This window comes from Mustelus asterias, chromosome 16 (assembly GCF_964213995.1).
Source record: "Mustelus asterias chromosome 16, sMusAst1.hap1.1, whole genome shotgun sequence".
In the NCBI taxonomy this organism is placed as follows: domain Eukaryota; kingdom Metazoa; phylum Chordata; class Chondrichthyes; order Carcharhiniformes; family Triakidae; genus Mustelus; species Mustelus asterias.
Window position 1 is genome coordinate 23020856 of NC_135816.1, and position 26354 is coordinate 23047209.

The following is a 26354-nucleotide window of genomic DNA, read 5'->3' on the forward strand; positions in this document are numbered from 1 at the left end:
CCCAAATGCTGCACATTTATACATAGTAGTACTTCATTATTTTACAATTGCATAGTAAAAGAAGCAAAGAGGAATAGACAATAGTCAAAACTATTTGTTGGGTCTCCACAGGTAAGCTCCTTCAATGAGACCAATTGGTGGAACTGATATTCTTTGAAGGTCCCCATTCAGTTTTATTATTATTCACAACTGCTGCTGCTCATACAGGAAGTAGTGGTCTCAATGCAAGTGTCTGCTGTATGGAACATATTGTTACATCATTACCTGTTGCCTTGTAGTAAAACTTGGGCTGCAAACGGGGAAAGAGCTATTGATTTGTTCCATGACATCCGTTAGGTCTGTACTCCTGTCCTGGGGCGGAATCAATAAATCACCTATCTGCGAGCTGAAATCCACATTACAGGTGTGACCATTTCCAGGCAGCTGAAAGGGAGCAGTTGGAGAAACTGAAGGAACTCCATTCAGCTTCGATTCTGTTCATGGCTCTTCCAGGAGTTTTCGCAGTCGGCATAACTGTGACTCCAGTTGTTTGTTGTGGTCCTCCAATATCTGCATTCTGGCCTCAAGTCGTCCCTTGTGTTGCCGTAGGAGCTGAGCCTCAGCCAGGAGCTCAGCATCATGATAGTTCTGCCGGTTTGCTGAGAAGTTTGGCGACAGCAGGGGTTTTATATCTCTTAGGGTCTGCTGCAAAAACCCCTGCCGTGGTTCATTAAGTCGATTTAAATGCGTGGTTCATTAAGTCAATTTAAGTCGATTTAAATGCATGCAAATGCATTTAAATCGGCGCGAATCGGGTGTTGGTAAAGCCACGGTCTGCTAGGAATCGGGTGCTCACCGCGGTATAAGCCCGACACCCAACTTTACCGCGATTTAAAATGGGCACGAAGTTTTGGTAAAATCGGGCCCATTGTGACATACCTGTCATGGCACAAAGTTTTAAAGTTTGAAAGTTTTTTAAGTTTGTTTATTAGTGTCACATGTAGGCTTACATTAGTACTGCAATGAAAATCCTCTAGTCGCCACACTCTGTCGTCTGTTCCGGTACACTGAGGGAGAATTTAGCATGGCCAATGCACCTAACCAGCACGTCTTTCGGACTGTGGGAGGAAACCGGAGCACCCGGAGGAAACCCACGCAGACACGAGAAGAACATGCAGACTCCACGCAGACAGTGACCCGAGCCAGGAATCTAACCTGGGTCCCTGTTCCTGTGAGGCAGCAGCACTAGCCACCGTGCTGCACAAGGGTGCTTCAAAACACTTTACAGCCAATGAAGTGCATTCTGAAGTGCAATGACGGTTATAATGGAGGAACATGGGTGGCCATCAGGAAGGATGACTGCCTCTGGCTGATTTATTCCCCTGCCTCTTTATCCAGTACAAGAGCACTGAGGCCTGTTAAAGCCGCCCAGTTGTTGCTCCAATTGAGATCAGTGTGGAATAAAATCTATTGCTGCCTTGTTCCGCTTTGTACAAATACAGTGCTCACAAATGTAAGAAATGGGCCTGGATTTATAAGATGTGTACTGTTAGTGGGTGAGGATTCCACTTACACTACAGGTCATAGAACTCTGGTTGATACCCATACGTTACTATACGGTGTAGGTGGCTCTGGATAAACAATGTCTATCTGAGCATAAAATTGAACTGGGCCGAATCTCTTCCCAGCCACTCCCCTTGTATGGATTTCCTGATATAAACATAACACATCCCCATGTTTTAATATTCTGCTTTCAATTTAGTTAATCCTCTGCCAAATCATACCTAGAGGCACCGACACCTTTTAGAATTAGTTGTGAATAAACAGGTTTCCATTAACTGTTTCTCCCAGTTGTTGAGTGAACACTTGAACGGGCTGCAAACAAGTTATTCAACAGATATAAAATAAAAGCAAAATACTGAGGATGCTGGAATTTGAAACAAAAACAGTAAAATGCTGGAAAATCTCAGCAGGTCTGACAGCATTTGTGGAGAGAGAATAGAGCCAACGTTTCGAGTCTAGATGACTCTTCGTCAGAGCGTTATTCAACTGGCTGCTTGAGTGTCCAACTTTTTTCTTCATGTTCTCACAAAGCGTTTCTCGTTGGGCTACCAGGACAGTTTATCAGGCCTCGACCACATTCTGTTCAATTTCCAAAGTGTCATTAGATGATCGGTAATATGCAAAGCTTGAGGATGGCTTTGGTGGGGTGGAGAGGCTGAGTTAGAAAAAGAAGTGACTTCCCAGTGTTCCTGAGCATTTTGCAAGCAAATCCCCTTTTAATTCCGCACTGCCATCCCTGTTTTTGATTTGATTTGGTTTGATTTATTATTGTCACATATATTGGGTGAGATACAGTGAAAAGTTTTGTTTCTTGCGCGCAATACAGACAAAACATACCGTTCATAAAGTACCTAGGGGAGAAGGAAAGGATAGGGTGCAGGGTATAATGTTAAAGTCACAGCTGGGCGTGGAGAAAGATCAGCTTAATATATGTAGGTCCATTCCAAAGTCTGATGGCAACAGGGAAGAAGCTGCTTTTGAGTTGGAAATTCAGGCCAATGACTTTGGTCGTCCCAATATTTACTTGGAGGTTCGGCATGTAGAAACAATAAGCTAACAAATTTCTGGAACATGTTCAAGCAACTGAATGACCTAGTCGTGTCTCTCTGTTCCTGTGTACACTTCAAATGTAATTCATTGGCTAGAAAGGACTTGGGGGGTGCCCTGAGGACAGAAAAGATGTGTATAAATGCAAGTTTTTTTATTGTGAGTAGGCAAATAATTTTGTATATACAAATAGGACTGACCAGTTAATGAATTGCATACAAATGTAGAGAATGATGAAGTGACACAGTAGAATATAGATTCCCTACAGTGCAGAAGAAGGTGAATCAGCCCATCAAGCCTGCACCAACTCTCTGAAAGAGCATCTTACCCAGGCAATTACTTTGAGAAATCAACAAATGTAGATAAGTTTGGTTTCTAGTATTAATAAATCAGTGTTAGCAACACTCGCATCAGGAATGAGTTTGTAACATTTCCCCGGTAGCTCAGCAAGTTGCCCAGTCAGTATAAACACCAGGTAGGTGCCTGGTTGATCCCTGAGATAATGTAGTTTTGCAATGCCCTGGTGATCTTCCAGATGAGCAAGAACGTAGCAGTCCTGAGCCGAGGAGCCTTTATTTCCTGAGTCTCGTGCACACAATCAGGCAGTTTCCATATCCAAACCTGTGAGCAAAGCTTTGTGGATAGTCACATGAGCAGCCTGGGAATGTAGGGATACAAACGATTGGTCTAGTTGGACCAAGGAGCGGCACAGGCTTGGAGGGCCGAAGGGCCTGTTTCCTGTGCTGTACTGTTCTTTGTTCTTTGGTCAATAAGCAGCAGTGGGTTTGCAAATGACTAAAGACTTCCTGTGGGATCCCCCAACTGAATAGTCCCTGGCACCGTGATTCTCCTTAGGATGGCGCTCAGGCATTCGTATCGGAGAGGCCTGAGGTTCTCGTGGTCTATATCTAAACAAAAAAATCAGTCACACATTTGGGATTAAAATTGCCCCAATGATATCATCCGTGCCCGATCTGCATATTTAAACAAGGACTCCTGCTGGCTTAGTGAGAGTGTCCTCAAGGCCTGCAATTGCAGCCACCAAGGTCGTGGCAAGAGGCCAACAGATATGTGTGTCATTCCATCTTAACTACCCCCTACTGCCAGGTTTTATTGGGTGAAGAAAGTTTAAATTCCATCTCCCACTCTTGATGCTAACATTGACAAATATATAAAGGCCACTCGGATGAAGCATTGGAAGGTATCTAACCATCAGTTAGAAGATGAGGGAAGTACTGGTGCCGGAAAGACTGATTTTACAGATGAACAAAAACATAGCAGACCTGGGCTGAGGAGCCTTTATTTCCCAGGTCTCATGCACACAATCAGGCAGTTTCCATGTCCAACATGGCACAGTGGCGCAGTAGGGCGGCACAGTGGCACTGGTTAGCCAGGGAACCGGGTTCAATTCCCAGCTTGGGTCACTGTCTGTGTGGAGTTTACACGTTCTCGCCGTGTCTGCGTGGGTTTCCTCCGGGTGCTCCGGTTTCCTCCCACAGTCCAAAGATGTGCAGGTTAAGTTGATTGGCTATGCTAAATTAACCCTAGTGTCAGTGGGGTTACGGGGATAGGGCTGGGTGGGATTGCGGTCGGTGCAGACTTGATGGGTCGAATGGCCTCCATCTGCACTGTAGGGATTCTATGATTCTAGGAACCTGTGAGCAAGAGCTTTGTGATCAATAAGCAGCAATGGGTTTGCAAATGACAAAAGACCTCCTCTGGATCCCCCAACTGAATGGTCCCAGGCACCGTGATTCACTTTGGGGTGGTGCTCTGTAATTGGTATATACAACCCTCATTTGGATCCTGTTTTGGACTCATATCCATATATTCATTATTCCTTCTCTAATTCATATTGATCCTATTATCACCTCATTATGAGCTGCTGATTGCTTCTCAGTAAATTTGTGTCATTGCTTTCAATTTGTTACACCCGGAACAGTACATTGTGGCCAGCACACAGTGCATTCAAAAACATGCTCCCTGAACTTATTTAAATACTGCAATCTCAGTTTGTGGCTCAGATCCCCGCGATGATCCACTCAAACTTTACTCAAGCAGTTTATAATGTAACATGAACCCTTCAGTGAGATGCTACCTTGGATTCATTCCCAGGTATTCATTATTCAGTGTACAGACCACCTGAGTCCCTCGATTAAATTACTGCCTGTAAATCAGTCCCAGACATCCATTATACTCTATATGATAATAAGCAAACCTTGTTGACAACTCATTTTAAAGGAATTGAAAACATGGTTTGAAGGACATTCTCTGTGGCTTAGATATGAAGTCCCTTGACTTTCTTAAGCACCACACAGATGAGTCTTTGTAGTTCGGTTGGTTTGAGGAAGCCTTAAGATGAAATCATTTCACTGTTCGAACCCAGGAGAGTTACTTCCAACTGACTGATTTTCTGAAGTTGCATAGCAACATGGTAATTTGAAAACAACAGAGGAATACATACGTAGCTATGACAGAATCTTCACCTGGGGAGGTGGTCAGATTGGGAATTGGTCAGTATGTGAGTACGTTCAGTCCCCACACTGTTTAATAACACAAGGCCCAAGGGCTTCATTCTGTCCCAGTGGGTGATTTGGTGCAGCTTTCTTAATCATTCAGATCAGGCTGACATACCAGTGTTCAGTGGTGCCATAGTGGGGATGGGGAGTGTATGTTAATAAAAACAGGCTGCAGCTGTCAGTGAGAATTAATTTTTAAAAAACTCTCTGCTGGACTGCTTTGATTGACAGGCATAGGTGAGAAAGAAATGTAGCTTCTGGTTGTGCAGTTTCAATCAAGCTCTTTGTTGACATTGCCCCAAGGTCTATTATTATAATACTTAGGTGAGTTCCAAAAGTTACAATTATCTCAGCAGAGGGTTCTGAGTTTACAGTTTTATTCACAGATTTAAAGAGGCTATTAAAGGATTAGCTGCCTTTGATGTGGGGGCTGAATTTTTCTTTGTTTTTGTAAGAAATTAGCCAGTTGATGGAATTTGAAAGCCTTGAATGGGTTTTACAAATGGGAGTTATTATTCGCTATCAAATGGGAAGGAGTGAGAGCTGTATGAGATCGTTATGAGGTTAGAAGGCCCAAGAATTTCAGAAAGAAACAAAACCAACTCCCAGGGAACCTGGGCCTGACTCCTCCCCAGGTGTGGGGTGGCACGGTAGCACAGTGGTTAGCACTGCTGCCTCACAGCGCCAGGGACCCGGGTTCGATTCCCAGCTTGGGTCACTGTCTGTGTGGAGTTTGCACGTTCTCCCCATGTCTGCGTGGGTTTCCTCCAGATGCTCCAGTTTCTCCCACATTCTGAAAGACGTGAGAGAAACCATCGACCTAAACAGGCGTCGGACTGTGGAGACTAAGGGAATTTCACAGTAATTTCATTGCAGTGTTTAGGACTTACTTGTGACTAATAAATAAACTTTACTTTCCTCCTCCTGCACCCCCCACTTTCACCCCAACCCCCGCCCTGCCTGCAACCCACCCCCGAGCAAAAATGATGTGATTTGGGGCATTCAGTTTTTACTAAGACACCTCTAGCAAGTGTGAAAATGCCCTCACTGTAGTTATCTCTCTCAGTCGTCAAAATCTGGTCTATATTTCATCCGAGCTCCATAATTTGTTTTGTGAAGGTTGTCATTTCCCATTTACCAGGTAGTAGAGGAAAACTTTCACAGAGTTATTGCAGCGCATGGTCAACCTAGTCATTGTACAGGAGTGTTATCGGAAAGAGTAATATCCAAGGCATCAGGGACTCATTTCATTTGTTACTTAACATTTTAGTAATAAGCATACTCCTTGGTTCTTTGATTTGATTTGATTTGATTTATTATTGTTAGATGTATTAGTATACAGTGAAAAGTATTGTTTCTTTCGCATTTTACAGACAAAGCATATCGTTCATAGGGGAGGAAAGGAGAGAGTGCAGAATGTAGTGTTACAGTCATAGCTAGGGTATAGAGAAAAATCAACTTAATGTGAGATAGGTCCATTCAAAAGTCCAATGATCTGGTTCTAAAATCAGAGTTGGGTCCTACTGTCGTGCTGTTTACAAAATAATGTAAGAAGTCTCACAACACCAGGTTAAAGTCCAACAGGTTTATTTGGTAGCAAAAGCCACTAGCTTTCAGAGCGCTGCCCCTTCATCAGGTGAATAGAACTCCCACTCACCTGATGAAGGGGCAGCGCTCCAAAAGCTGGTGGCTTTTGCTACCAAATAAACCTGTTGGACTTTAACCTGGTGTTGTGAGACTCCTTAGTGTGTTTACCCCAGTCCAACGCCGGCATCTTCACATTACAAGATAATGTCCATTTGTTTTTATTCCTGGCGAGGGTTAGGCCATTGAAATGATGCATCTAGGTCACAGGACTCAAGTGACAGCGCAAAAAGCTCCAGGAAATTATGGTGCAAGTAACTTCAGCTTTTTACTTAGACCACGCCATAACCTCCTGAAACTTAAAAAGAACACTACTTCCTGAAACTTTGACCACTACCCCCTCCCCCTACCATTAACATCAGTGGTGAGATTGAGATCACTGCGACTGTGACTGTGATCAGTACAGCCACTTAGAATGAGACTGGAACATAGAAACCAGAAGCAGGAGTAGGCCATTTGGCCCTTCGAGCCTGCTCCATCATTCATTATGATCATGGAAGACTCAGTAGGGGGATTTTTTCAGGTCCTGCCTGCCACGGGAATCGTACTGGGCAGTGGGGGGGGGTGGACCATGCAAACGTCCTCGGGTGGGATTTTCCTGTTTTGGGACGAACGCGGCCGGCAAATCCCACCGAAGTATGTTTCATGTAAATGTAGGACATACAGTTTGCTGTTAAATTGAAGAATTAATTGCACTGTCCTCATTCAGTGCGTTTTTAAAAATATATATTCTGTGGTGTCATTCTGTCAATGTCTAGGGTCACCCAATATCAGGTGACAAATGGAAATGTCACATATATCTGGTAGGAGCAGCTTGTCAGTTTCTAGCCATAAATTACCATTCAAATACAACTTCTTTTACATTTAATGGATTTATTAATCCTATGCGTATGAGTGTGGTCATTGTGATTACAATGTGCCCATTTGCATCTTACTGCAATCCAAATAGCAGGTCAGTAGTAGCACATGGGTAAAAGCCTGTGGTTTCTATATTGCTTGTACAACCTGCATGGGAAGGGAAGTTCAATCTAATGAAACAACCAGATGGATATAAACACTGTCCTTAAGGTGAATCCGCCTTCTGTAATTTAAAGCTGTGCTCATTTCTGTACTTTAAAGTTTCTGCCCAATTCAATCTTCAAAGTTCTCATTTTAACATTCCCAGGTTTGAGTAGCATCAAATCGGAGTGAGTTATTACTTTGATCAGCAGCATTCCCAATCCACCGCTAGGCTCGCTGCAGCACATTCTAATAGTTTGGGAAGTGAATTGTGGCATGAATGTGCCACAGGAGAGTGGGAGCATCTTGAGCTTCATTGCCAGTATTATCATTGCAGCAACTAGATTTTAAAAGTCACTTACTGGATCATAGACTCATAAAATCCCTGCAGTACAGAAGGAGGCCATTTGGCCCATCAAGTCTGCACCGACCACAATCCCACCCAGGCCCTATCCCCGTAACCAACCTGCTAATCCTCCTGACACTAAGGGGCAATTTATCATGGCCAATCAACCTAACCCACACATCTTTGGAGTGTGGGAGGAAACCGAAGCACCCGGAGGAAACCCATGCAGACACGGGGAAAAGGTGCAGACTCCACATAGACAGTGACCCGAGGTATGATTTGAACCTGGGTCCCTGGCGCTGTGAGGCAGCAGTGCTAACCACTGTGCCACCTTGATGCTCAGTTCTACTTGTAAGATTACATTTCTGTTGTTTTGGTCATTCTTCTTTCTCTCCAAACTCTCCCTTTCCACTCCTGCCGTCTGTTCCTCCCCTCCCCTCAACCAATTATTCAACTATTCAGCAATTCTCTTGTCTTTCTCTCACCTCACAGTTCAATCTGCTTCTCTCTTCCAACCCCCACCTCCCCCGCTTGCCTCTCCAACCCCCTTCCAGTTCTTTTCCCCAATTCCCTTGCAGGCTATTTAGAAATATCTCTGCATTTTATACTAGCACATACTTCAAACCAACTGATTGCAAAGGTATTTTAGAAAGAGTCGTGGAAAATCTGTTCTATACTGAGCAGAACTGTAGTGCAAATTGGCCACGGGATCAGAGCATTCCTGGAGTTACCCTGGAGTCCCAAAGCTTGGATCTAGATTGATGTCTGGTTAAAGCAGTCGATCGAGCTGCACTAATTTGCGAGGAATCAGTCGCACTGTCTGACTAGCCCGAGGGAAGTGTGGCTGGCGGAGCAACGCACAGCTGTACGAGTCATTCTGTTTGTAAATGTCCTGTGGAAAATGGTGTGGAAATGAAGCAGCTCCACGTCTCTCCTAGCGAATCGCAGTGAAATTATTCATCGAGAGTCTCTTCACTGCTTAACTGCAAGCAACAAGGTTACAGGTTAAAGATCAGGCAAATTAGGCAAATTGCGGAATGGAATAAGAGATACAATAACCTGTCTTTTTTAAAACAAAATTGTCTTCAGAGTACTTAGGGTTCCAAAATGAATATGAAAAGAAACAGGAAAAGCACAGCACATTGGAATGTATCTTGCACAAGCAATAGGCACCGCTAATTTTTAAAATTGATGTTTTGTGTACAAACTGTTTTGTGTGATAATGCTCAAGCATGTTATCATTGGTCATGTTAAGTGTGCCATTGTGGAGATTGTGAGGAGGAACAAGCAATTAAACAAACACCCTGTGATTAACAAAAAGAATCAGCACTTCAGTACTTTGGAAAATGAGCTATCAGTGAGTCCCAGTTAGTGAGCTCCATTGTGACTGGCCTGAATAGCTGACCCTCACACGACAACACATTGCAACAGGGAAGTTCCCGATGTACAAAATGCTCGCTTCTCCTCAGCTCCATTCTCTATTGCAATATTCTGCCTTGTCGGCTTCGAATTGCTCTTTCATCACAGTGGGGACTGTTCTTGGCAAGCTGATTTCCTGGAAAACCTGGGAACAGCTTCTTCCAAAAACTGCCTGCAAATGTCACTGGGCTCTAATGCGACAGACACTGTTAACTGTTGCTTCGGTAACTTTTCTGGTATGATTTTTTCTTTCGCCTGCTGATTGTTTTGCAATTGTGCAAATCTTTTGAAAAAGGGGTAAATTGCAGAATAAAGTCCCTCCTGCAGCATTCTTCAACTATGTCCCTGAAGATCAGCTCAGCTGCACTTGTATGATATTTCCACTCCTACATCAACTCTCTGTGCAGTTACTGAGAGAAGCTTTCAATTCAGTTGTCCATTTGCCTTGTCAAATCATCATCTGGGAGTCCGAACTCACCAAGTTAATTTCATTTAAGCCCATTCCAGTCTCCAGAGAAGGGAGATTTTCACCCAATCTGTTTCAGGCCACATTGGAACACACATTTCCAGAGGTGGAAAGGTGGTATCCTAATGACAACCATATCCAGTCTTCAAGTGATTAACCCCCTAAAATTGATTTTAGCTCCACCCCCCTTTCTTCTCCAGGTATCGCTTGCCTGTTTGCATCGGGTACATATACTTCTTGGACCTATTTCTAATATTTCCTTCAATGGCCTCTCCGAATACCCCATGCTGTGGGGGATAATTTTAACTTACCCCACCTGGTGGCATCAGAACGGTCACCTATCTCATACTCTGTCTGCCCGAAGATAAAATCAGATAGAATGTAAAACAGGTCAGCCAAAGCAATCCAATCAGTTTTTCACCAAGTAGGATAGGTTAATACCCACACCCCAACCCTGTAAATGTGTATTACCATCTCCCGTTGAGTAATTCTGTCAAAGCTCCCCATTTTCCTCTGAATTTTTGAATTGTCTTCAAATGTGAGGGGAGAAAGTGCACTCTGCACAAGTTGAGACCTATTCTGGCATCTCGGCCCCATACATTGAAATGGTAGTGATGGCAATCACTTTACTACGATAAATGTTCACATTCAGACTGTTATCCACCTCATGCATTGCCAGTAAAAAGTAACAACAGGACAAAACAGAAAACAGACCCGTGCAAATACAATGGTCATCCTCCTATGTCTGCAGTTCTTTGTTCTTTTGCTGTTAACCTGTTAAATATATGTTCTGGATGTTACTCCCATTTTCCATTCTTTATTTTTATAGGGACAGTCACCGTTAAAAACAGCAGCATTGATTTGGGTGACGTGGATATTGGTCGAAGAGTGTCACAGGAAGTACCTCCAGGAGTCTTCTGGAGATCCCAGTTATATATCGAGCGACCACAGTTCGTCAAGTTTAATGTTTCTCTGGGAAAGGATGCACTTTTTGGTTTATACATACGGAAAGGTCTTCATCCTTCACACACTCAGGTAAAGATGCTGATTTAAGTGTCAAAATCTCATTTTGCAATTTTTGTTTTGTTATTGTTATTTGTAAAGGAGTTATTCCAAATAAAGAGGAGTGTGAAATATTAGACACTGTAAGCATAGTGAGAGAGAAAGCACTGGAAGGACTCGCATTCTTGAAGGTGGACAAATCACCAGGGCCAGATGGATTGTACCCCAGGCTATTGAAGGAAGCAAGGGCGGAAATAGCAGATGCTCAGAGGAGCATTTTCCAATCCTCACTAGTTAGAGAGGATGTGAGGTCTGTAAACGTTATACCATTATTTTAAAAGTGTACAAGGGATAGGCCAGAAAACTATAGGCCAGTCAGTCTGACTTCAGTGGTAGACAAATTATTGGAACCAATTCTGAGAGACAGAATAAACTGTCACTGAGACACAGATTGATCAGTGACAGTCAGCATAGTTTTGTTAGGGGAAGATCATGTATTACGAACTTAATAGAAGTTTTTGGGGAAGTAACAAGGAAGATTGATGAGGATAGCAAAGTGGATGTTGTCTATTCGGATTTCAGTAATGCAATTGACAAGGTCCCACATGGCAGATTGGTCAGAAAAGCGAGATCTCATGGAATACAGGGGAAGGTGACAGGTTGGATGCAAAATTGGCTCAGAGACAGGAAACAAAGGATAATGGTCAATGGATGATTTTTTGCAAACAGAAAATGGTTTCTGGTGGTGGCCACAGTGATGGCCCCTTGCTGTTTGTTGTACATATTAATGATTTAGACTTAAATGTGGGAAACATGATTAGGAAATTTGCAGGGAACACAGTTGGTAGTTGAAGAGGAAAGCTGTTGACTCCAAAATGATATCAATGGTTTGGCTGAATGGTGGAGGAGTGGGAAATGGAATTCAATCCGGGAAAAGTGTGAGTTAATGCATTTGGGGAGCGCAAACAAAACAAGGGAAATACTCAATAAATGGGAAGATGTTGAGAGAGGTTAAAGAAGTGAGAGATCTTGGGATGCATACCCACAAGCCCTTGAAGGTGGCAGGACAGATAAACAAAGTGGTCATGAAAGCATATGAAATGTCTTCCATTATTGGACAATGTATTGAATATAAAAGCAAGGATGTAATAATGGAACTGTATAAAATGCTGATTGGGCCACAGCTGGAGTTTTGTGTACAGTTCTGGTTACCACATTACTAGAAAGACATAATTGGTCTGGAGAGAGTCAGAGGAGATTTATAAAAATGTTGCCAGGGTTTGAAAATTGTACCCATGAGGAGAGTTTGAATAGGCTACGGTTGTTTTCCTTAGAACAAAGGAGGCTAAGGGGCCACCTGATTGAGGTGTATAACATTATGAGGGAACTAGACGGGGTAGACAGGAACCACTGATTCCGCCCAGGGGGCATAGATTTAAGGTGATTGGCAGAAGGGTTCGAGGGGACATAAGGAAAAGCTTTTTCACCCAGAGGGTGGTGGGTGTCTGGAATTCATTGGTAGTTGAGGCTGAAATGCTCAATTAATTTAAAAAGGTACCTGGATCTGCGTCTAAAGTGCTGTTACCTGCAAGGCTATGGACCAAGTGGGATTAAGATGAGCAGATAGTTTCTTTTTTCACTTAGACATGATGGGCTGAATGGCCTCATTCTGCACCGCAACTTTTCTATGGTTTTATAGTTCTAAAAACTGTTGTTGAAATTTCTAAATTCACAATAACAGGCCTAAGTGACAATAGTGCATGATACAGAAGAAACAGTGATGGGGAATGCATTTGCTGTCGTGAGAAGTGTGGTGGGGAGCACATTTGCTGTAAGCAGGATAATGATGAGGAATATACTCTTGCTAATTTAGGAATAGTGGTGAGAAGCAAGCTCATGGCTCTGAGGACAGTGGTAATGAGGGTAGTTATGAGAATCATGATAAGAGTGAGGAATGCACTGAATGGAAAGGAACATGTTTGCTTGTTAGCCTCAGAATAATAGAAGAGTTTACTTGCTGCAGTGGGAACAGCGAAGAGGAATGCATTTGCATATGAAGACAATGGTGACGAACACATTTGCCGTGGGCATACTGATGAGGATCAAGGCAATCATGGGAATAATGATGAGCAGCGCGCCGACTGTTCCCAGGACAGTTTAAAGGAGCGTGCCTGCTGTGGGGCCAGTGATGTTTGCTGATCTTGATAATAGTGAGGAGGATCATTGCTGCTCAGAACTATTGTGAGGTGCTTTCTTGCTGCCGCGGGAGCAGTGATAAAGTGTGCACTTGCTGCTCTCAGGACAGTACCAAGCCCTTGCTGCAGGGACACTGATGAGGAGAAGGTTTGCAGCCATCAGATTGTCACGAGGCGCTTGCTTGCTTGCTTGCTGTCGTGGGAACAGGGGTGAAGAGGATGTTTGCTGACAGACAGACGACAAATGGAAGCTGTCTTACTTTGTCAGGAAGAGGCTAGAAGTGCGCAGTCATTTCTGTCACTATGTTCTGCAACTTTAGAAAGAAAACAAGCCACCATTTAGTGTGACATTCTGGCATTATTGCATGAACGCATGGGTGAAGCTTCGAACGTGTGAGTGTTCGACTCAATAAATGAGATCTGACAAGACTACTCATTACATATAAATAATGTCTTGCTCTTCTGCACTGCAGAATCTCAATCCTGAAAATTGTTATAAATCCAGCTGTTTGCTTAAAAATTCAGCCACTATTGATTTCTGCAGATTCAGATTTCATTGAAGTTCCTCCCATATAACATATAACAGGGGTGTCAGCCCAAGAAGACATTTGCAAACACAGAGAGAGAGGCATAACAAAATCTTTTAATCAAAGTAATGGAAAGTGTTTTTGAATTCCCGCAATAAAAAAGATAGACTTGCATTTGCATAGCACCTTGCATCCTCAGGGCGTGGTGGCACAGTGATTAACACTGCTGCCTCACAGCTTCAGGAACCTGGGTTCAATTCCCGGCTTGGATCACTGTCTGTGTGGAATTTGCACATTGTACCTGTGTCTGCGTGGATTTCCTCCGAGTGTTCTGGTTTCCTCCCATATACCCAAGATGTGCAGGTTAGGTGGATTGCTAAATTGAGATAATGATAAGATAATCTGTTTTTAGGTGTTGATCGTATTAATACTGGATCTGAAAAGTAGGGTGGAAAGCCTAGTGTATGTTTAAGCCCCTGATCTGCTCCTGTATTTTCTTCTCTGATCCCACACTTTGACAAAGCACTAACTCCTGCTGAGGCACCCGCCTACATCTGCTGGAATTCTTCTGGTGCCTCGAGTTGACATCTTCACATGTGTGAGTGTAACACGAGATAGAGAACACTGACAGAGACTTTACCCATAAGGGGTTATCACAGCTGAGTAACACCCATATCAGCAAATGCACTTCGAATGATCTGGAGCGATATCACATTGTTGCTGAGAAAAAGTAGACAAAGCAAAGGGAAAAACATTTGGGGCGGAATTTTACGAGATTGATTTTAAATGTCCATCTAGAATGAAAATGGGAGAGTTCCTAATCCATTTTTTGGGTGAATCTTCACACTCAATCTTATGCACAGAGTGATTGAAAAAATGGTGCAGACTGTTTCTCGCTGCTGCAGGCAATGGGTGGGGCTTATTTCGCCAGCCAGCCTGTGAGAGGGAGGTACTGAGCATGTGCAGACCTCAAATGCTGCACATGCTCAATAGCAATAGCAGGAGTCTGACAAGCAGAGAGAGAGCCGTCAGGCCCCTGCTACTGCAGGCAGCCTCAACCAACTCCCTCCCACCTCCCCTGCAATTGCAAGGGGCCCATGGCCGATCGCGAGCCCCAGAACCTACGGGTATCTAGTCCCCATGCCCAGACCGATCAGGCCCCTCTCCCCCGATCCAATCACAACTGCACAGTGGCAGCGGGATCCCGTTCCCCCCAGTTTTCCTATCGTTTCAGACTCACCACGGTCTGATTTCACTCTGTGTCAGCTGCTGATAGGCTCATTTGTATTTGTTTGAGCCAATCAGCATATGCAGAACAATCAACTTCCAACTGGATGTCCAGTACACCGGCCTGGCGCTCTTCACCCGTTGGTCATGGCCCTGTGTCTAGGCACAGTGTGTTTCATTGTAAATCCACCTGTGCCTACGCTTTCTATACCCCAATATGACCAGAACCCCTTCATGAGAATGGAGATTTTAGAGAACAGAAGAATACACAAGTGATGAGGTGGATTGGGCTATAAATGACCAAACAAGTTTAATGGAAATAACAGATAAACAGTAGCAATAGATTATGCCGCAACCTTAAGCAGTTTCATCCGCCTTCTTTGGTGCGACGTTAAACTTTTTCTCTTCATTATGCTAACCCTGGACTGTAATTTATATTTTTGGTTTAAAACAACATAATATAGATGCTAGAAGACTGAAATAAGAGTAGAAAATGCTGGAACTAGTCAAGCAGTATTTGTAAAGAAAGACAAATGATGACATTACGAGTATAGCACTTTGTCAGAATTGATTCCAGTCCTGACACAGGCCAATGCCTGAAACGTCAATATTTTCCTTTCTTTATGGTTGTTTTCACACTTAGGCTGCTTGTAATGGCCCACGATGCTCATGAGACCATCTCCACACCAACTACAGTATATTGATATAATTCATGAACTTGGATTATTTTGCCTGTGATAGACCTCAAGCTGAAAGCCAGGGTACGGAAAATGAGAAAAGGCACCTTGTGTCGTTGAGTCATGTCTGACACATTCATGCAATAGTTTGCTGAACTTTCCCCTGTGCAACATCCCAGTCCATCTGTGTGTGTTGCCAAGTGCTTCACATTTATTTGTGTGTGTAGTATCTGTTTGGATTTGTTGGCATGCTTTACCAGAGTGCACTCACCTAGAAGTAATGGCCTAGAAATTTGTTTTGGCCTGTTAGTGCTCCGTGCACAAAGAGTGCGTTCTGTAAGCCAGATGCCCGAGGCTCTCACCTGAAACTATACCTCGGACTTCATCAGCGTGTCTGCAATGAACTACAAGGTGTCTGCCACACCTCCAGCAAGAGCTTGCCAATTGGCAGCTGCCTTTGTAATCCTGGCTCTGTGGGGTACCGAGACAGAGGGGAAGAAACAGGAGTGGCAGGGGCTGGTGGTGTTGAAGGCACCTGGGGTCGTGCACCTCCCAGATCCACATGAAGGTCAGTTTATAAAGAAATAAACATTGCCTTTTTTTGTAGGCAGCCACTGATTAAACCTCAGAAAATGCAGGGGAAGCCTGAGAAAAACATGGCCAGCCAGTGCTCCAATCAGCCCTGACCAACTTAGGAGAGAGATTCTGGAGCAAGTGTTAAGACATTCAGGGTGGCACGGTGGCACAGTGGTTAGCACTGCTGCCTCACAGCACCAGTGTCCTGGGTTCAACTCCGGCCTTGGGTAACTGCCTGTGTGGAGTTTGCATGTTCTCTCCGTGTCTGCGTGGGTTTCCTCCGGGTGCTCCGGTTTCCTCCCACACTCCGAAGATGAGCAGGTTAGATGGATTGGCCATGCTAAAAACTGACCCTTAGTGTCAGGCGGATTAGCAGGGTAAATATGTGGGGTTACGGGGACAGGGCCTGAGTGGGCTTGTTGCTGGTTCAGGCTCAGTGGGCTTCCTTCTGCACGATGTGGAGATGCCGGCGTTGGACTGGGGTAAACACAGTAAGAGTTTTAACAACACCAGGTTAAAGTCCAACAGGTTTATTTGGTAGCAAATGCCATTAGCTTTCGGAGCGCTGCTCCTTCATCAGATGGAGTGGAGTGGAAAACAGGGTTTGAGAGCAGATTTCCACTCCATCTGATGAAGGAGCAGCGCTCCGAAAGCTAATGGCATTTGCTACCAAATAAACCTGTTGGACTTCCTTCTGCCCTGCCGAGATTCTGTGATTCTTCTCTGATTAACATAAGTGAACGTTAATGTTTATCTGAGGTAGCTACCAGGCTGCCTCACTATTTCCGGACTTGACATATAGTCTGGCATATTTCAGGGGCCTTCAAATATAGAACTTAACTTTGTGAAATTGGCCAATATTTCCCCTTATCTTACATTCCAACAAAATTGACAAACAGGGCCCAATTTCCCTGCCAAAGTGAAATTTTGCAAATCACACTTTATTATGTATCTTCCCAACCAGTAAACAAGCCTTAAGATTTAAAGTGACCCATCTGATCTTATAGATAGTAGAAATATAAAATATTTCTGATGAGTTTAATTCTGATGGATTCCACACCTCCATTGGAAGGGACCTTCTCTTCAAATCCAGACTACCTCTTTAGACTAGAAACACGTGAAAGGAGTGTGACACCTCCAGTCAAACATTTGTAATGATGGATCACCAACTTTCCAAACTCTGCTCGAGATTTCTTAATCCTTTGTTGCAAATTTTTCTGTGTTATTTTCTTTTGTCAAGTGTTAATATATGACCATGTCCATTTCCTTCCATCCCCTCTGAGTATTAAGCTTCTGGGAAAAATGCAACATAGGCTGGCAGAGCTGAGGGAATTGAGGAAATCATTGAATGAATCCTGGAAAATGGGATGTAGGACCAAATAACACTTAAGCATTGTGGGTATAGTGCAGTCGGACCTCGGTGTAACAGATTGGTGGGATTGAATTCTTCTTATCAAATAGTCAGGCTTCTCTGTTGACTACCATGGAGCTTCTAATCAGAAAAGAGAAGGCTAAGGCATGAGCAAAATAAGCCTTTAAATTATGAAGGAGGTTGATAGGTTGACTTTGTGAAAATGGGCAGAATTTTCCACTCTGTGCACAGTGCTGGCTGAGGCGTAGTTCTCTGAACAGCTGGATTTCTCTCCAGATAATCCGGCACACTGGGCACAAAACATCTGGAGGCCTGGTGCATGCCATCACGATGACAAGGTGGGGCCTCAGAGCTAACAACGTTGGCTCCACAGAGATCACGCCGCCCCACTTCCCCCCCCCCCCCCACTCCCACCACCCACAGAGACACACACACACACACAAACACACACACCCCGAGGCACCTCTCCACAACACCTCACAATCTCCAGGGCAAACTTGCCACACATAAGGGGAACCTCCCCCCCCCCCCCCCGCCCCACCCCCCCCCTCCGCCTGCCCCCCCAGCCCTCCCACAATGGCACTCCCCATAGGACCTACCCCTGGCACTCCGTCATGCCCCGAGGGCTTTACTTCCCTGTGCATCCCTGGCACGTTCCCCTCAACTGCTTCCCATTTCTGAAAAGCAGTTGTAAACTTTGCTGACGTAAGATCATTTTGGTGAGTGGGGGGAGTTCTAAACGTCGGGGCAGGGGAGTGGGGGAGATATGGCAGGGAAGCCTGCTAATTTTATTAAGATTTATTAAAATGTGTTGAAATGAGGTTCCCACCCTCGTTACATCACCAGTGAGGGGCGGGGAAAACGGTGAGAATCTAATTTTCCGATTCACGCGAGATTTTAAGCCCATGTCGCCGATTGTGTTCACGACTAACGCAAAGTTTCCCCCAATGTTTCTGTTAGTGAGTAACTGCAAAACCGAGGCCATACTAAATCCAACAAGGAATTCAAGAGAAACACATCCCTGAGAGACTGGTGGGAATGTGGAACTGTCTCCCTTTATACCTGGAATACTTGAGATAAGGGGGAGCTGGAGAAGTAAATGATTGAGAAAGAATTGAAGGGTATGTCGATAGGGTAAGATGAAGTAAATGCAATGGTAGGAGGCTTGTGTGGATTTTGGATCTGGAGATCCAAATGGCCTACTTGTGTGCTGTAAATATGTAATTCTATAAAGGCCCCAGGTTTAATTCTTCACCTGTCTTGATCCCATAAGTATTAGTGCTGGCATTCTTGGCTTAAAGTCCGAGGGTTCAAAATCCAACTTCGGGGACTTGAGCAAACAATTCAGACTGACACTCCAGTGCTGTACTAAAGCAGTGCTGCACTTCCAGTGCTGCCACTTTCAGATAAGATATTAAACCAAGGCATAATTTATCCGCTTGGGAATGTAAAAGATCTGATGGCACTACTTTGAAGAGAAAAGAGGGGAGTTCTTCTTGGCTTCCTGGCCAATATTTATCCTTTATTTAGCAGCACGAAAACAGATTATCTGGTCATTATCACATTGTTCTCTGTGGGACCTTATCATGTGCAAATTAGCTGTTGTGTTTCACTGCATCACAGCAGCAACTATACTTCAGAAGTACTTAATTGATTGGAAGTTGTTTTAGGATTTCCTTAGGTTATAAAAGACACTATATAAATGCATGTTCTGTCTTAGGCTTTATCTCATAGAGATGGCAGTTTGAGTGGAGGGAGTACATTGATACCTGTGTTTTATTTTCTTTGACCCTGTCTGTAGGGATTCCTTTGGTTTCCCTTTAATGCCTTCCTAACTAATTATCACTCCGCACACGATTGTATAATAACAAGTACCATGTGAAATTTAGAAATAAATATGGAATGTGAATGATCATTGCAGTTATTTTTTTCCTCGGGATCCAGATGGCATTAAAAGTTGTGAGAGAAAAACTTGAGGAGGTTGTGGATATCATCTGAAGTCCATGATTAAATAATAGCTTCACAGTATCTCTCTGTCATCTGTCATTTTTGTAATGCATACTAATGGTTTGAATAAAATATAAACAGTGCTACCACACTGAATAAAAAGCAAGAGACCTAACTGTGTTCTCATTGCCATAGAATAATACTATCACAAGATCTGCAGGGAGATAGCCACTATTATATATTATCTGGGGTTCACTTGTACAACTGGTAACCATTTCTCTTCTGAATCAGGAAATTGTGGAAATTAGGTTTTGTGCGCTAATGCTTGTGATATATCTACAGACATTTTTACTACATTAAAGGTGCCACATAAATGCAAATTGTTGGTCAAACTCCAGCACTTTACCTGTGCACATAATCTAGGCTGGGACGACAGCATAGCATTTAAGTGTGGCATTGATGGAGATGCTGCTCTTTGTGTTAAGGCATTTAACTCATTCTGGTGCATGCAAAGGGTATTGTGGCACTGCTGTTCCAAGAATGTTAGTTGGGGGGAGAGGTCCTTCTGGTATCCTGGCCCTCATTTGGCGTTTGAGGTACTTTGCTGAGCAAAAATTGGCTGCATGTTTTCCAAGTGAACATTAGCTGCATTTTAGAAGTAATTCATCGAACATGATGTCCCCTGAGAGATATATAAATAAAACTCTTTTTTTTTTGTAAGGCAGCTTTCTAATCATGTTCATTTTCACAGTAGTTTACAGAGCGCAGCTTTATTTCCCTTGTCTACTGATAAAAATGATGATTAATGGTAAGAAACTTCAATGGAAATAAAATCTACCGGCATGTACAACGGGCTGTGGATTCACTAATACCCATTATATACTATCGCATAAAATCAGAATTACATCCTTTATGTGGTTGAAGCATTATGGTGTCTGCATAGAATGATTAATAATAGAACACAATCACTTTGATTATCAAGTGATAATCATTGGATTAATTGGATGCAAACACTCTGGAAATTATGAAGTAATTACTTAGCAGTTCTAAAGCAGAATTAGAAGAGAGTTAAGAGATTGCTGGCTGATTATAGTTCAATTGCTTCCTTCAGCTACAACTCTTCAATTAAGATGATTGTTAAGAGGATTATCACATTTATGAAGGTAAATCTGAGTTGATTTAAAGCAGATTTCACGTTGCAATTGTTTATGTTTCTGCTCCCAGTACGATTTCATGGAGCGTCTTGATGGCAAGGAGAAATGGAGCATGATGGAGTCACCGCGTGAGAGAAGAAGCATCCAGACCCTAGTCATCAATGAGGCCGCGTTTGTTCAGTACCTGGATTCAGGAACATGGCATCTTGCTTTCTACAATGATGGGAAGGAAAAGGAACTGATCTCTTTCAACACTGCTGTATTAGGTGAGTAGAAGTGGTGTGCAGTGTATGGACTTCTATAACTAGAGGCCATAGGTTCAAGGTTAGAGGGGAGAGATGCAAAAGGGTCCAGAGGGGCAATTTTTTCACACAGAAGGTGGTGAGTGTCTGGAACAAGCTGCCAGGGATAGTAGTAGAGGCGGGTACCATTTTGTCTTTTAAAAAGCATTTTGGACAGTTACATGGGTAAGATTGGGTATAGAGAGATATGGGCCAAACGCGGGCAATTGGGACTAGCTTAGTGGTTTAAAAAAAAAGGTGCATGGACAAGTTGGGTCAAAGGGCCTGTTTCCATGCTGTAAACTTGTATGACCCTATGACTTCCTAATATATATATAAAACCTGGAGCAGAAATAGGAACATAGGAATTAGGAGCAGAAGTAGGCAATTTCAGCCCTTTGAGCCTGCTCCGCCATTCAATCAGATCATAGCTGATCTCTTCCCAGTCTCAAATCCAGAAATATTTCCTGTTTGTTTAGTTTCCTTCTCCAATAAAGATACAATGTGGAACTATTTAATGAGGATAAAATAAAAGTTGCTAGATGCTAGTAATATCAGTGCTGAGAACCAGACGAGCTGAAAGGAAGTGTTCTTGTTTTCTTGTCAACCCCAACAAGCCAAATCTGGCAATTATGTTCCTCAGGATTCAACAACTGAGAGAAGATGATAAATTAGGTGGATTGGCCATGCCAAATTGCCCCTTAGTGTCAGGGGGATTAGCAAGGTAAATACGGGGATTATAGGGATAGGGCCTGGATGGGATTGTTGTGGGTGCAGACTCCATGAGCTGAATGGCCTCCTTCTGCACTGTAGGGATTCTATGATTCTATTCTGTGATAGGTGGTACTACAGAAGTCTTCCTTTCTTCATGTTTTACCTGAAGCCCTGAGGTTTCATAGAGGCAAAGTCCATGTTGAGGACCCCAATGCCATTCTGACCCTGCTATGCCCCAATCCCTGGTAGATATGTCCAGGTGTGAAAAGATGATTGACGGATCTGGGACTTTGGCTAGTAGATGTTGTGATTATGACATGTCAGACTACTACTTAACTAGTCCGTGGAAGAGGGGTCCCAAATTTTCTACGAGTCCCCAGATATTAGTGAGGAGGACTTGGCAGGTCAAATGGACCAGAGTTCTGATTCAGTACTAATGTCACGACCAAATTGTCCGTCCACCTTGATTCCTGTGATTCCTTGTAGTGGTTCGATACAATTGAGTGGGTTGTTTAGAATCTTTGGGTAGGATTTTCCGGCTATCCTTATCGGTGGCATTTTCAAGTCCCACCGACGGGAACCCCCACCACGGGTTCCCCAGCGGCACAGGGTGCGAACAACAGGAAGCCCAGTTGACAGCGGCAGGACCGGAAGATCCTGCCAGTGGCTAATGGCGGGCCGCCCTCTGCCGCCGCTGCAAAACACACCACGGGGGTGGAAAATCCTGGCCATTGTTTTGGGACTGGAGTCACGTCTAGGGCTGAGTGGTAAAGACAGCACTTCTCATTTCTGGAAACACATAAATGAACCAGTTGGATTTTCACAACAAGCCAAAAGCTTCATGGTCACTTTTTAATTGATATCAACCTCTTTCTTCTGACTTTTAAGTTTTTTATTTAACTGAATTCAAATTCCAAAACTGGCCTTAATGGGGAGTTTGAACTCAGCTGGGTGGGTGACTCGCTCAACAGTATAACCACTACTGTGCTGTAGATTCCACAGAGCTAAGAGTCGCTAAGGGAAATAAAAGAGGCCTTTGATAAGAAATGTTAGGAACAGATTTTGTGACAAGAGATCTAGAAGTGTCATTTAGTGAGGAGAACTAGTTTAAAGCTAGTGATTGCTGAAGGACAACTTTTGGTAAAACCATTAAAAGATTGAAGTTAGTTGTTTAGATTTTTAGAAGATGTAAAGAAACTTTAAAGAATTGTAACAAGTAAGGTTTTCAGTTCTTAACTAAGAAGCACTGAGCAAGTTTAAAGTGGAGAATTTTACTACCCGTTACCCCAAAGCCCCAGCCGGCCTGGTGTGTTTGAGCCGAGGAGGCCTATAAAAAAATAAGTATGAGTGACTAGCCCATGCCAGCTCCCCAGCTGTCCCCCATAATGCAGTGGGTGTGCCTGGCATCAGCCAGCCTGTCTGCCTTCGGCCTATTAAGGCCCTGAACTGGTCAGTTAAGAGTTGGATGGTGAAGGAAAGACCAAATCTGCTGAAAAGACAAGGAGGAAGTTTTTTTAGTTGTTGTTTATTCCTTCGTGGGACATGGGAGATGCTGGCTGGCCACCATTTATTGCCCATCCCTAGTTGCCCTTGAAACGGAGTGGCTTGCTGGGCCATGGGGCGGCACGGTAGCACAGTGGTTAGCACTGCTGCTTCACAGCTCCAGGGACCTGGGTTCGAATCCCGGCTCGGGTCGCTGTCTGTGTGGAGTTTGCACATTCTCCCTGTGTCTGCGTGGGTTTCCTCCGGGTGCTCCGGTTTCCTCCCACAGTCCAAAGATGTGCGGACTAGGTTGATTGGCCATTCTAAATTGCCCCTTAGTGTCCCGGGATGCATAGGTTAGAGGGGTCAATGGGTAAATATGTAGGGATATGTGGATAGGGCCTGGGTGGGATTGTGGTTGGTGCAGACTCGATGGGCCGAATGGCCTCTTTCTGCACTGTATGATTCTATGATTTCAGAGGGCAGTTGAGAGTCAAACACATTGCTACAGCTCTGGAGTCACAAGTAGGCCAGACCATGTAAGGACGGCAGATTTCCTTCCCGAAAGGTCATTGGTGCACCAGATGGGTTTTTCTGACAATCGACGGTTGTTTCATGGTCATCAGTAGATTCCTAATTCAGATTTTTTTATTGAATTCAAATTCCACCATCTGCTATGGTGGGATTTTTATGGGAGGGGTATGTTCTTTGGCAGATGCCCTGTGCTCATGCAATGATGGTAACGCCCCCACACCCCATCCCCTCAGGTGCCTCGTACCCAGTCTCCAAAACTCTCCATACCCAGTCACCAAAACCCTCCCCCCACATAGCCCTACAGCCCAACCACAACCCTCATCCCCACCCCTACCTCCCTAAGGTCCTCGATCCTTCTGTGCCTAAAAAGCCCTGAATTACCATAGTCCAGGATTAATAATAATTCTTCCGGGGTCTCCTTCGTTACTGACACTGCTGGGATGACTCAGCTGCCGGCCAATTGGATTGTCCGACAGCTGGCGAGGGTAGGGCTTCATTTGTCTGTGGCAGACATTCCACATTCACCTTATAGAGTCCACCCCAACGCCCAGTGTATTGTCACTGTGGGGATAGATTTTTTTGTTGAAGTCAGTTGGTTCACGACCAACCTTTCTACCTGGGGCAGAGAGCTGGGGGCAGGGTGGTGGTTGGGGAGTGAACAATACGCGCCCCCATAAAATCCAGCCGAGAGATAGATATTATTTTGTTAGCTCCTTTAATAAAGTCATGGAGAAAGGAGTTTGAAATGAGTATGTTAATCATTCATGGGATAACCTTGCTGACGGTAATTAGTGATCAATCTACTGCAAAGCAAGAATCCCAGGGAAATTATGTTCACCGGGGGCATGTGATGGAATAAAACTGGAGACTGAAATCGTGAGCAGCAGAGGATGGGAAGTATTGGGTGATAAGTGCAGAAGGTCACTGATATAAAGGAAAAACAGAGTGAAAGTGGACGGATTCCTGGGAACCCTTTGGTTAATGGAAAAAGAGTCAGAACGTGAACCATTCATTACAATGCTAGAACAATTCGTGGGGAAGCTAGTTAGTCATGAACATAGATTTTGTGGACAATCAGATGATGGCAACTTGCTCAGGGCTGAATGATGTCAGGTCATATCATAGACTTTGAAGCTGTTCAAGATTGAAGCAATTAAAGACCTATATTACAAACATATGAAATAGGTGCAGAAGTAGGCCATTTGGTCCCTCGGACCTGCTCCTATTATAAGATCATGACTGGTCTGATTGTGCTGAGTTCTACGTTCCCCGTCTACCCCCGTCTACCCCCGATAACCTTTGATTCCCTTGCCCAACAAGAATCTATTTACCTCGGCTTTTAAAATATTCAGTGATCCCGCCTCCAACGCTTTCTGAGGCAGATACGGTGGCACAGTGGCACAGTGGTTAGCATTGCTGCTTCACAGCGCCAGGGACTCAGGCTTGATTCCCGGCTAGGGTCACTTTCTGTGCAGAGTCTGCACGTTCTCCCGGTGTCTGTGTGGGTTTCCTCCAGGTGCTCCGGTTTCCTCCCACAGTCCGAAAGACGTGCTGGTTAGCTGTATTGGCCATGCTAAATTTTCCCTCAGTGTACCTGAACAGGCACCAGAGTGTGGTGACTAGGGGATTTTCACAGTAACTTCATTGCAGTGTTAATGTAAGCCTACTTGTGACTAATAAATTTTAAAAAGAAAAGAATTCTCCTCATCTCTGTCCTAAAAGGTGACCCCTAATTTTAAAATAGTGCCCTCTAGTTCTGGACTCACTCACATCTTTTTCATTTGACTCATGCACTAGAACACCTAAATCCTTCTGCATCTCCGCATTCTGCAGTCGTTCTCTATTTAAGCAATGATGTGGTTTTTTGATTCTTCCTGCCAAAATGAACAATTTCACACTTTCCCACACTATACTCCACACAACACACGCACACACACGCACATGCACACCTCCACAGTGGTGGCTCATCTGTAAAGGCCTTTGTTTTAACTTCACTTTTGTGGCCACCTCCCTCACCTTGTTGGCTGTCTTGGCGTCCTCTTACTGCTTTAAACTGAAAGGCCTCCCATTATTAACACTTTAGCTTTGAGAACCTGCCACTGTCCTTCATTGGACAGTCAACCTGCACTCTGGCCAATGTTGGGAAAATCACGAGTGTTTCCGATGCAGTGTATACTTCTGAACCGCAAAGAGGGAGTTCAGAAGCCCACATGAAAATACTGTACTGTATTTCCACGCCCAGAAAATTACTTATTCTGCAATTTTTTTCTAAAGAACCATACTGTGTGCTTTTTTTTTCTCCCCCATCATGTTTCCTAGACTAGTTTCTGTGGTACTGTTTATCCTTACCCAAGAGATTATCGGCTTTTTTCGGTGCCTGAAGTATTGCTAACCAACACTCACTGCTACTCCTGAGATATCTATTTCCAATAAACATTAGGCTACATTCTCAGTATCAAATTATCCTACCATCTAACTTGAAAATCCAGGATTTAAATTGCGCCTTAAAGACTTACTTAAAGGGTATTTATTGCGACGTTGCTTCTGAGCTACAGCCTAGTGCTGAAGATGTAGCTTGATGGCATCAGTAAAAATTAGGGGTTATTTTAAAGAGATGCAGACTACGACGGTGTTTACTGGGTTTAACTACTTTTCAATTATCCATAACGATGTAATAGTTACAG

The 26354-nt window shown here is 43.9% G+C and overlaps 1 protein-coding gene across 3 annotated transcripts in view; it reads left to right on the plus strand.

Moving 5' to 3' along the window:
* LOC144505046 (teneurin-2-like) overlaps positions 1–26354 on the plus strand; it is a 2673959-nt gene that overhangs the window by 2516116 nt on the left and 131489 nt on the right. For all 3 annotated transcript variants that reach the window (XM_078230751.1, XM_078230754.1, XM_078230752.1), the window contains 2 exons: positions 10812–11017; positions 20730–20925. In XM_078230751.1, the coding sequence (XP_078086877.1) occupies positions 10812–11017; positions 20730–20925 (402 nt within the window). The remainder of the gene's footprint in view (positions 1–10811; positions 11018–20729; positions 20926–26354) is intronic.